The sequence below is a fragment of the Echinops telfairi genome, unplaced genomic scaffold (genome assembly GCF_000313985.2).
Source record: "Echinops telfairi isolate 266 unplaced genomic scaffold, ASM31398v2 ScPeMD7_9;HRSCAF=40, whole genome shotgun sequence".
Classification (NCBI taxonomy): Eukaryota; Metazoa; Chordata; class Mammalia; order Afrosoricida; family Tenrecidae; genus Echinops; species Echinops telfairi.
This window is the reverse complement of record NW_022103906.1, coordinates 33,059,643-33,072,477: the sequence shown is the minus strand read 5'-3', so window position 1 is coordinate 33,072,477 and position 12,835 is coordinate 33,059,643. Positions and strand designations below refer to the sequence as shown.

Here is a 12,835-nt window from a genome sequence, read left to right as displayed (position 1 = left end):
TATACCCCGTTAAGAAGAAAATAATGCCCTTTCCATGAGGGAAGATGTGCAATGTCATCAACCTGCCACTAGGTTGTTAATGGTTTATTGCCTCAATGAGTGGTGCCATATTGGAAAATCATTGTTGGTCTCTGCTGCTGGCAGATTGAGAACTCAGAGTGGCTGAAGTGAAGCGGATAGTAATGAGACATCATTGTTGCTGAGACCAAGCATAACCTCCATCCCTGTCACCATGGCCACTTGGTTTAAGCACCCATTGGGCAATGGCAAGAGTGGCTGGGGAAAGAAGATGATTGATTTCCAAAGAATGTTACATTCTACACACATGATTGTTAAGATCTTCTTCTGATGAGGTCCCCATTTGGTGAGCATTCACCTAAGACATGAATATCTTCCCTCATTTGGCCCATTCAAGAAGTCTAGCCACATATTTCTTCCCCACACCCCTTTGTCACCAGTCTTCCAATCATGCTCCTTCTAATTCTGTGACCATATAGCCACACCATTGGGTATGGCCCATGAATTTGTATATAATTGAATGATTGGCCATTTCTCCTTCTAAGCAAAGTGAATAACTAGGTGGACTATTAGAAGCACTACCCCCTGGACAAATTTTCCCTCATGATCCTTCAGTTATCTTAGAAAATCATTCTGCTGCAGTCCATTTTCAAGTGAAAGCTTCATATACACAGAAGTATCTCTAAACGATACACAAATCTTCTCATCTTCAATCAACTAACCATAAGTGACTTCTCACATAGTCATAGTTGTGGATTGGAAGGAGGAAATGGACAGGAGTGGAGATTATGGACCAACTTGCCCATGCAATTGATTAGTGCCTCCAGGTCCTGCTTGAGCCCAATCTTGAATATACAACTTCCACTTATGGATGCAGTGCTATTGTGCCTTGTATTCTTGACCCTGCTCATAATGGGAATTTCAGTCTTCATGGTAACTTGGTGCCTGCGGTGAGGCATACAGTCTTTACTAAGGTCTAGCAACAAGCCAAAAACTGTTTCTCAAAAGGAGAGTTATTATCTGCAGCGGGTGACATGGCTTTGTTCCATTCTACAAGGGATTCACTAGTAGCAGCCTGGAAGAAACTTCAAAACGCTCTATCAACCACTGATCCTCTGCGTAACGTTGAGTCGATCAGATTATGTGGCACACGCACCAACGTGGCTTTCACAGAAGCCCCATATGGTTGCAGGGTCTTTTGTCACACAACTAGCATAGCACGGCCAAATAAAGGAAATGTTTCCTTCCAAACCAAGGAGGGGCCCCCCAAGCATTTTGCCTGCTTGTCCCCTAAGATGTGCTAGCTGCCATAACTTAACCATCACTTTAAAAGGAATATCTCTATATGCTCCCTGCCATTGGACCTCTAGAAATGTCATGGATGTGGAACCCCAAACCGATTTCCATGCAATCGTTCCCAACCCATCGCACCCCTCAAGGACAATTCAGAACTGCTCCTTACTATTTCTGAACCTATATATCATCATGGGAACAGATCACTCCATTTTTCTCTTCTTTTGTTGTTAGGTTGGAGTCAGTTCCAACCAATAGCAACCCTCTGCACAACAGAGCAAGACACTGCAGAGCCCTGTGTCCTCCTCACAATTGTCCCCGTGCCTGTGCTCATTGATGCTGCCACTGTGGCAAGGCATCTCCTTGACGGCCTTCCTCTATTTTGCCTCGGCCCTTCCACTTTACTGAACATGATGTCTTTCTACAGGAACAGGTCTCTCCTGACAATGTGTCCAAATTATGTAAGGTGAAGTCTTTCTATCCCTTCCTCTAAGGGCACTGTGGCCTTACTTTTCCAGTATAGATCTGCTTGTCTTTTTAGCATCTATGGTACTTTCAACATTCTTCCTCAGCAACACAATTAAAATGTATAGATTTTTCTTCAGTCTTCCTTATTCAATGTCCAACTTTCATATGCATGTGATGCAAAGGAGAATCCCATGGCTTGAGTCAGGTATACCTTATTCCTCAAAGTAACTTGCTCCTCAATGTTTTAAAGAGCATTGGTTTCAAAGTAATTTGTTCTTCAGTGCTTTAAAGAGATTGAGATTTACCTAATGCAATCCATCTTTTGATCTCTTGAATGCTGCTTCCATGAGCATTGATTATAGATACAAGTAAGACAAAATCTTTGACAAATTCAACCTTTTCTCCAGTTAACATGATGTTACCCATTGGTCCAGCTGTGAAGATTTTGGTCTTCTTTCATTGAGTTATAATCCATAGTGAAGGCTGCCATCCTTGATCTGCATCCGCAAGTACATCAAGTCCTCCTCACTTTCAGAAAGCAAAGTTGTTAATAAGCCTTCCTCCAATGCTGATGGCACACCTTCTTCATAATATCTACTTTCTCTGACAATTTGCTCAGTAAATAATTTTTCTCCTGTGGAACAGTTAATGGGTTTGAACCTTGTTGTTATCAGCCTAACATTAACCCACTGCATCACCTGGGCTACTTCTAATGTGGAAGGCACGTGAGTTTTGGTTGAGTTAATATCTGAACCTTCTAAATTGCAATTGTCTAACCAATAGGTCTAAAATACTATGTCTCAATTATTAGTTCTAGTTAGCATGATTTCATCAATAAAAGGGACAAGCATAGCATCTTCTTTTAAAAAAATCATTTTATTGGGGGCTCTTACAGCTCTTAAAACTTTCCGTACATCAATTGTGTCAAGAATATTTGTACATATGTTGCCATCATTGTTTCTAAAATATTTTCTTTCTACTTGAGCTCTTGATATAAGCTCCTCTTTCCCCCCCTCCTTCGTCACCCTCCTATCCTTGTGAACCCTTGATCAATTATATATTGTTATTATTATTTCATACCTTACACTGTCCATTGCCTCCCTTCATCCACATTTCTGTTATTCATCCCCTTCAGGGTGGGGGGTCTACATGTCCAACCTTGTGATCGGTTCCCCCTTTTTCTCCCTTCCCCATCCCAGACCATCCCCCTACACTCATTATATTGCTACTCCCACTGCTGTTCCTGAGGGGTTTATCTGTCCTGAATTCTATGTGTTGAGAGCTCTTTTCTGTATCAATGTGTGTCCTCCATTTAGCCAGATTTGAAAGGTAGATCTGGGTCCTGGTAGTAGGGGGGAGGAAGCATTCAAGAACTAGAGAAATGATGTGTGTTTCATTGGTGCTATACTGCACGTTCGTTGAATCATACCTTCCTTATAACACTTCTGTGGGAGATATCCAAGTATCAAGCATGGACTCTTATAGAAGGGAAAGGTAATCCTTGTCCTTATGGATAAAATTATGATTTAGATTTACATACTTCAGAAGTAGGACAGTGAACGTGTATTGTTAGCCTAACCCACTGATTCTGGTGATCCTTCAAAAGTGTAATTTAGAAAAATCCCTGGCCAGATCAGTAGTTGCATACCATAACTTTCTCAAGCGACACAAGCTCACAAGAAGAGCAACTACAGTTGGAACCAGTTACCTGGCTAAATATACGATTACCTGCTGCATTTCTGGAAGAGCCCTCTGTTTGGGGAACATGTGAAACAGATGGCTAGCACGGGTGGGGTGGTTAGCACCACCCATACATCCCTTAAATGCTTGATGGTTGACATAATCTTTGCAATCCTTCCAGGAATGCGGTGTGGCCTTTTATTTAATATCTTCCAAGGTAGAGCCAATTCTAATGAGTCCACTTGACCCTTTCTACATAATCACCCTTACTTTGCATATTGGGGAAGTAATGTAGGGGTTCTGCCAGTTTCTGAATATACTTAGTAATTTCTGGACAGTCTAATGGTATTTTCTCATATAAAAATTAACTCTTATAAAAGCTTGCTGGGTACTTCTGGGGAAGACAGAAAGATTAACAGCATAAAATTTTGTTAACTGGGCCAAGTCTGGGGATTCAATGAGGAGCCTCACTCTCTATTTCGATTATTTGGACTTCAGTACAGTTTAGTTGACCTAGAATTCTTTGAAGTAGATCCCCCACTCCCAAGGACACCATGACCAAATGGCCAATGCTACCAGTCCGTAGGAGTCTGACTATTATGATGACTGTTTTCATACTGTTGTCCTGTATGGTAGCCAAATGCATATTTAGTGATTTTTCTATATAATTCACTCCTGGAAACATTATGATTAAATTGTCAATATAAGTTCTCAGGAAAAAGACTTTAAAAAAATCATTTTATTAGGGGCTGTTACAACTTGTGTTAGTCTGCGTACATTAGAGAAACAAATACACAGAAACTCATATGTATAAGAGAGAGTTTTATATAAAGGGTAAGTGCACATCAGTAAAACATCCCAATCCAGTGCTGCCCAAGCCCACAAGTCCAACATTAATCCATTTGTCCGACAATCCACAAAGTGCTCCTCCATCTCACAAAACACACGCAATGATGCCGACTGCAGGAGGAAAGCCGAATCAGTGAGCGTTTAAGCATCTCAGTGCTGGCACAGCTGCCTCAGCACCCAGGGTTGCATTGGGGTAGGTCCATGTGGCTTCTCCTCAGGGATGTCTTGCAGGAAGTGAGCCTTGCCAGCTGAAGCAGGGAACTGGCTAAAGCAGCTGCACCCTGGTCTGACTCTCAGTGAACAAGAGACCTGAGAATTTGAAAGGCAAGGCTGATTGAGCCATTTCTTTCTCTCCACCCTTCAATTAACCCCACATGTGTTTATCAGCTAGGTTGGCACAATAAACTTTTTTTTTTTTTACCTTTAAAAAAAAATCAATTTATTGGGGCTCATACAATTCATCACAATACACAGATCAATTGTGTAGAGCACATCTATACATTTGTTGCCCTCATCATTCCAAAAATTCGCTTGCCTCTTGGGTTCCCGGAATCAACTCATTTTCCTTTTTTCCTCCCTCCCCCTCCCTTCCTCTGCCCCCCTCCCCCATGCTCCCTCTGATGCCCATCCCCCAGAGAGGAGGTTATATGTAGCGCTCTGTAATCAATTCCCCCTTTCTACACCCCCCTTCCCTCCTGGTATTGCCACTGTCACCCCTGGTCCTGAGTGGTTCACCTGTCCTAGATTCCCTGCGTTTCCAATTCCCATCTGTACCGCTGTGCATCACTGGTCTAGCCAGATCTGCAAGGCAGAATTGGGGTCCTGGTAGTTGCGGGGAGGAAGCGTTTAAGAACTAGAGGAAGGTTGTGGGTTTCATTATTGTTATACTGAACCCTAAGTGACTCATTTCCCCACTACCCCTCTGCAAGGTATGTCCAGTTGTCTAGAGATGGGCATTGTGTCCCCATCATGCGCCACCCTCATTCACGAGGATATGATTTTTCTCCCCACCTTTGGTGTTTGAAGCCTGGTCCCTTTGGCCCTTCATGATCACACATGTTGGTGTGCTGTTTCCATGTGGGCTTTGTTGCTTCTGGGCTAGATGGCTGCTTGTTTACTTTCAAGCCTTTAAGTCCCCAGACGCTATAGGTCTCGATAGCCGGACACCATCAGCCTTCTTCACCACATTTACTTATGCACACATTCGTCTTCAGCGTTTATGTGGAGTAGGTGGTCACTCAATGATGGTTTTTGTTCTTTGGTGTCTGCTGCCTGTTCCCTTCAACACCTCGTGTTCGCACAGGCTCGTGTGCTTCTTCTCTGTGGACTTTGTTGTTTCTGAGCTAGATGGCCGCTTGTTTGCCTACAAGCCTTTAAGACCCCAGATGCTATATCTTTTGATAGCCGGGCACCATCGGCTTTCTTCACCACATTTTCTTATGCACACATGTCTTCAGCGATCATGTCAGGAAGGTAATAAAACACAGGCGAAACACACAACATTTCTCTAGTTCTTTAATGCTTCCTCAACCCCCACTATCATGACCCCAGTTTTACCTTACAAATTTAGCTAGACTGAACCATGCAGGGCAGATAATCCCCTCAGGAACAACAATGGGAATAGCAATACCATGAGCATAGGGGGACGATGGGAGGAGAAAGGGGAGAAAAGGGAGACAATATCAATGGTCGATGCATAACACCCACCTCTCAGTGGGAAGAACAAGAGAAAAGTGGGTGAAGGGAGATAGCGGATGGTGTAAGATATGAAAATAGCAATCATTTTTAATTTATCCACAGTTCACAAGGGTGGGGAGGGATAGGGAATGGAGGGGGGGGGAAAGAAACGCTGATACCAAGGGCTCAAGTAGAAAGAAATTTTTGAAAATGAAAATGACAACATATGTACAAATGTGCTTGACACAATGGGTGTATGGATTGTTATAAGAGCTGTAAGAACCCCCCAATAAAATGATTTATTAAACAAAAAAAGGTGTCACCTTAGTACTCCCTGAGGGATCATTGGACTGGACTCAGAGAAACCTTCTTGATATAAAGCTCTTTCTTATAAATATATGAGTGTCCCTGGTTTGTTTCTCTAGACAACTTAGCTTGACACAGGTAGTATATTTAATCCTGATTATCAAAGGAAATCTGGATTGATATTACATAGGAGAATTTATCTGGAATCCAAGAAAAATTTTAAGACATCTCTTTGTACTACCATGTGAATAAAGTCAGTTTTAAATTATAGCAGCCCATTTCTAGCATGACTATTGGCGCATAGCCTTCAGGAATGAAGATTTGGGTCATCCTTCCAAGCAAACAACCACTACCACTTAAGGTGGTTGCTAAGGGCAAATTGAATATAGAAAAAGTGGTGGAAGATGTTAGCTCTAAATACCAATGTCTCCTGATTATTTGTAGAAATGAGAATTGTGATCATTGAGAATATATTTCCTTGTATGTATACACCAAATAACTTTTGTTCACTTTTTAAAGGTATAAATGGAGGTTAGTGTTTTTCTGGTTGTGCTCATGTTAGTTAGTTGTATCATGTCAAATGCAAGTATTACTTCATGATTATCTTTACTAAGAGTGTGTCTATGACGTAAGATGTGCCAAGTTGACAAGAGTTAGACTATAATAATTAAGTTGGGCTATGATTCTCAGTGGCTTGGGAGGTAAGACCGTTAAGGCAATTATCAGAGTGAGAAGGACTCATGGGTGTGCCATGCTTCCAATATAAATGAATGCTCTGGGAAAGCTTGCTTGCTTTTTCTGGGTTTGAATCTTGTATCTGGCTTGTCATCTAACCTCTGATTCATTCGAGTTGAACCAGCAGCCTACAGTGTTGCTTGCTAATCATGGGGGTCATCAGGAGCTTGCCATTTTATATGCCAACCTTAGATTCATTTGCTTCAGAACCCAGAAGACTGATAAATGGCCTGCTGATCTTGGGTTCATCAGCCATTGCAGCTATGTGCGTCTGGAGAAGCCTGAGCCCAACACCTGACCCAGGGAGTCTAAAACTACATGGGTCATTTCTTTGTATGTGTACATATATACACTTCATGTATTTTGTTTCCCTAGAGAGCCAAGCGTAAGGTAGCCGCACCAAGGATTTTATTTCCATCATGCCAATGCACCTGCTCAATTGAGAGGGTAGCAAGAGCTGTCGTGTTTCTTTCAGAATGTTACCTCATCCATCCCACAGGCCTGTCCCCAAGATGTCTATTAGTCCTGAAATTCAAAGAGCTTTCCATAGGAACACAGTTTGAGTCTCTTTATTATGGCAGAACTACCATTTTGATTTATTACAAACTGAAGAGGGCAGACTCATTTGGCAAAATCCTAGAGAGATGGGAACATCACCCTCAGAAGTTCATATGCCTATCTGGATGAAACGTTGAGAAACAATAGCTTCACATTTTGATATATTTTAAAATAAAGATTTCCATACATTTATAATGTATACATAAACATATTCCTGTAAATTGAACTCACCAACTACTCTTTGGGAGAAAGATGTGGCAGTCTGCCTTAGAAATCTTGTGAGGCAATTCTATCTTCATCTGTAAAACATTCAGCTCCTTCTATGTATTTACAATAGAAAGGTAACTTATTTCACAATCAAGTCAATGTAGTCACAGTAATATATTTAAAAAAAATACTAGCCCAAGGAAATAGGATTTCTGGGATTTTCTTGGATTTTTACTATGTATTACCCATACATACAATCTGATGTTTGATTGACTTTATTTTTCAATTTTTTCCCTTTTAGTTTTGTTTCAGACTTAGCTGTACAGAAATTGCTTTCTCTCATAATTTTTTGTTGTGTGATCCTGTCAACCATTGCAATTCAAAAGGCGTAAGTAACTGAAATTTTCCTTTTAAGCAGCATTATCTGACCAATAAAATAAACAAAGGGTTAATTTTTAAAAAATTATTATTATTTACCACTGTATGGTGTCCTTTGACAAGATAGTAGCTGCAAACTTATTTTCTTAGCAAATCTTATCCAACTATTTATTATAGATCATAAAATAGAAATGCTCAAGATAATTCTCAATGAGTACAATTTTAAGTATGTATCTGGAGTGGCTGCATTGTTTAAAACTAAAAGTGGTTCTGTTCGCATTTGATCAAACCATCTTAATTTTACAGAGCTAAGGTTGCCACAGGTGATTAAAGATCATTAGCCTTTTCTTCATAGTCGTGTGAGTTAGCGTCTGGGGTGTTCTGTGAAATTAACAAGCAGATAAGAATTAGTGACATGCTAGTAGTGGTTAAGCATCTGGGTCTCTTCTGGAATAAGAAGTGGAAAGAAGTATTTTCAAAACTGTTTTTTGAAGCCAGATGCGCTTTCCAAAGTTAGGGAGAATTTTAAAGAAAAATTTGCAAAATTTGATTATCTTTGTCTATGTTAAACAAATTTAGAATGAGATGCTATGTAAAATAAATATAGATTATGTTTAGTCCCTCTCAGAAACCATTTTTTACATTAAAAATATTTTATTTCCTGATTTCTCTAGGTTTGCAATAATTTTAACCATTGCCATTGTGAAAATGGTTTTGCTCCACCTGATTGCAAAGTAAGGAAAGGAGAATTTGGAAGTATTGACGATGGACATCCGATAAAACGTGGTTAGCATCTTTAAAATTTTTGTTAATCAAGTAAAATGTTTGAGAAAAGTTAAGATATACATTCCAAGCTACTGGAAAATGCAACTGATGTCAGCAACCATAGTCTTATTTTATTTTCCAGAATAAAAACCCTAAGTGTTAGATTAGTATTGTTCCTTATATATTGCACTGTCATTGTTTATTGAGAATAAACAAAAACTATGTTAGGTTGAAGTTAAGGATTTTGTCTTGCTTGGATCCATAATCAACGCTTTATCAAAGCAGCAGTCAAGAGATCAAAGGATGTGTTGCTTTAGGTGAATCTGCTGCACAAGACCTCTTTAGACTCTGAAAAAGAAGGATGTTACTTTGAAGACTAAGGTGCCCGTAACCCAAGCCATGGTATTTTCAATTGCCTCATATGCATCTTGAAGTTGGCCATTGCATAAGGAAGCCAGAAGAAGCGTTGATGCATTTGAATTGTGGTTCTGAAGAAGAAGAATGAACGTGTCATAGTCTGTGGCAAGGAAAAACCTCATCTCTTTTGGTAGAAATACAGCCAGAGTTCTCCTTAGCGGCAAGGATGTCAAGACTTTGTCTTACATACTTTGGACATATTATCAAGAGAGACCAGTCCCCGGAGAAGGAGGACATCATGCTCAATAATATGGAAGCGCAATCAAAACAAGAAGACCCTCAAGGAGATGTATTGACACTCTGGCTGCATCAAGGGGCTCAGGCATAGGAACAATTGTGAGGAGGGTACAGGACCGTGCAGTGTTTTGTTTGGTTGTGCACAGGGTTGCTATCTGTCAGAACTGACGGATGGCACCAAACAACGTGTATTTTAAGAGTAGCATTTCCAGTGTATTTAATTTAGCAAGTTCACTATAATTGTTGGTTTTAGCTTGTCTCATAATTTTTTGGTTTGATATCATGTCAACGGTGATTGGTATATTAATGCCATCACTGTTTTTCAGGTTGTGTTTTAGTTCTAATTGTTTTCTAATTGGTTCCCCCCCCCCTCCCCTGCATTGTAAAGGCTTCAAATTGAATTTGAAATATCTTCCTTTAAGTCTACTCCCTTTCTCATCCTTAATTCCTGATTGGTATTTTGATATCAGACAAGCCTAGATGAAAATGAGAACAACTGGATGATGCTCCCTGTTTCCAGAAGGTACTGGGGCCTACCCCAAACAGCTTGGGAGCAGAGGCAGGCTATTCACCTGGAGCTCCTCCCTTCTAGGGTTTTGTAAGCCATTAGTGAAACCCCTGAGCTTGTTGGCTTAGATGTTGGGAGGAAGTATACCTGGAGTGAATAATTTCATTTTAATAGAAAGCTGTGTATATTTAATATAATTCCAAAGGTAATAACAATTATCATGTGGATAGGGATAGGTGCAGCGTTAGTAACCAGTTAGGGGAAGAATTTGTCTCTGGATTCTTAGTCTACCTCCTCTTCCCGTGTTAATAAGATCTTTGATATCATTTAAATTTTATTTTAAGATTACCAATATTTCCCATTCTAGCTACAAGTTTGATTCAGGGAAGATATGCCTCTACTCCAAAAAACCAGGTTCAGCTCATTGCATACATTTGCATACCTATGGCCGTCATTATTACTGTTGCATTAATAAAGCGGAACAAATTACGAGAGCTTTGTAACAGAGAAGACAGTGAAAATGAGAGGTATGTGTACATAAATAGAGTACTCTTCTTATGTTAAATAAGTCAAGAAAAGGAAGTATTCATGTTTTATCCGAAATGCCCTAAGATGGTTAATGCAGTATGAGGAGAAGCCCAAGAATATTTTTCAGACTATCTGATGTATTTTGTGTATCTCTGATCTCCTTTGTGACTGAAACTGTTTAGTTGAGCATGTATCACTACAGGAGAAGACCAAGTAACCAAGGGCATTTTGAAGGTATACGTAAACCATGCAGGCATGGTTGGCCAGCAAACTTTTGAGAAAGAAGAGCCAACCCTGTCCCTCATAAGAATTTGAAGATTATTAAAGGCTATAAATATATTTTTCACAAAGAAATCAAATCACTATTATAAGAATAATATCCTTAAAAATGTTTCTGTTTTACTTCAAAGCCCCATGTACATACTGAGAGAGCCACAGATGGCTCAGGAGGGCAGTTTGTTGACTCCTGATTTATGTTAAAAAATTGTGATCCTGTTTTTAAAAGTGGGTATATTTTTCCTAAAGGGATATAGACACCAAATTGCTTGCTAACTTCATGAACATAATTGCCTTTCCAAAGAATTTACTCCACACAGCCCCACCCAAATTTATTGAGGACAGGTCTCAGAGTCGTAGTGAGCATCTTTGTTAAAACAACTTTTTCAATGTTCTTAACTAATGTTAACTCACTCATAAATTAGACAATGCATAAGTAAAATAGAGAACATTAATTAAGGCAACTCAACTGTCACCATATCTATACTTCTAATATATATATTTCTAAACTAGAAATTGTATGTAGAATTAATAATACTGAGATGTTAATAAAATTGACAAATTAAGGTTACTGGGCAGAATGTAAGATTGCACAGTGAGGGGGAAATATCATTTAATTTCAGAAAATCTGGTGTTAAAGTTCTAAATATTACATGTAAAAAATGTACAAGTTATCTAAATACTATTCAAACTATTTTTTCTCTCTATTTTTTCTATATTTTTATAAAATGGAAGATACTAGTTCCTTTCCAATGTATCAAAGATCTGTAGGTTTAGTGATCAAAACATCTTGGCATCATTATTGACCCCCTTTTTCTTTCTTTGGTGCATTTTTCCACAGAAGTAATTACTCTTAGTTTTACTTTACTGAAATTGATTAGAAATATCTAGAAAAATTATCTGAAATATTTGAGACTTACTATGTTGTCAAGAAATTTATTATATTACTATGTTTACTATATTGCTGGGGAAGAACAAATGAATTGTCTTGAGGACTAAAGTGTGTCTGATCCCAATCATAGAATTTTCAGTAACCTCCTATATGTATGAAAAATGAACAATGCATAAGGAGTATGGAAGAAGAATCGGCATCTTTGAATTATGATGTTGGTGATGACTACTGAAAATATCATAGATTTCCAGAAGAATTTGTATTGGAAATACAAAAACATTTGTATTGGAAGAAGTACAAACACACTCTTCCTTAGAATTTAGACTTACAATTTGAGACTGTCTCAAATACTTTGAACATATTCTCAGGAAAGATGGGTCCTGGAGAATAATATCAGGCTTGGTGAAGTACCAGGTCATCTAAAATTTGGAGGATCTAAATAATATGAATGGACACAATGACTGGAACAACAGGCTCAAAAATAGCAGATTCAGGATGCAACAGTGTGTCATTCATTGTGTATTGGGTCTCTAGGAGTTGAAACCAATGTGACAACACTTAACAATAACACATTATTGTTTTTGATCACCTTGACTTGAGGGATTAGGCAGTTCATAGAAAAGGGGCTGTCTGTACAGATGGAAGTTTATAACAAAGCAAAATGATGATAATAAAAGTCAATCCATAAGCTAGATGAATATATCATGCTCTCTCTTTGACTTTATGTGATACATGTTAATGTATGGCTCCACCCTCATAATGAATGTTATTAAAGTGAAGGCCATACCACCCACCCTCATAGCATGTGTAATGGGTGTCCAGTCACCTACATTCTGAATATATATAATTTAACAATTCATGTATTAGAGTCTGATAACTTCTGTGTGAGTGGTGATACTGGGAGTCTAGAGGGAGAGTGGGTTGGAAAGGGGGAACCGATTACAAGGATCTACATGTGACCTCTTCCCTGGGGGATGGACAACAGAAAAGTGGGTGAAGGGAGATGTCAGACAGGGCAAAATATGACAAAATAATAATTTATA

The 12,835-nt window shown here is 39.1% G+C and overlaps 1 protein-coding gene across 1 annotated transcript in view; it reads left to right on the top strand.

The window, feature by feature from the left end:
* LOC101650139 (disintegrin and metalloproteinase domain-containing protein 5-like) overlaps window positions 1–12,835 on the top strand; it is a 98,460-nt gene that overhangs the window by 57,989 nt on the left and 27,636 nt on the right. The window contains exons 14-16 of the mRNA XM_045286862.1: window positions 8,093–8,179; window positions 8,844–8,955; window positions 10,464–10,623. Coding sequence (XP_045142797.1) covers window positions 8,093–8,179; window positions 8,844–8,955; window positions 10,464–10,623 — 359 coding nt within the window. The remainder of the gene's footprint in view (window positions 1–8,092; window positions 8,180–8,843; window positions 8,956–10,463; window positions 10,624–12,835) is intronic.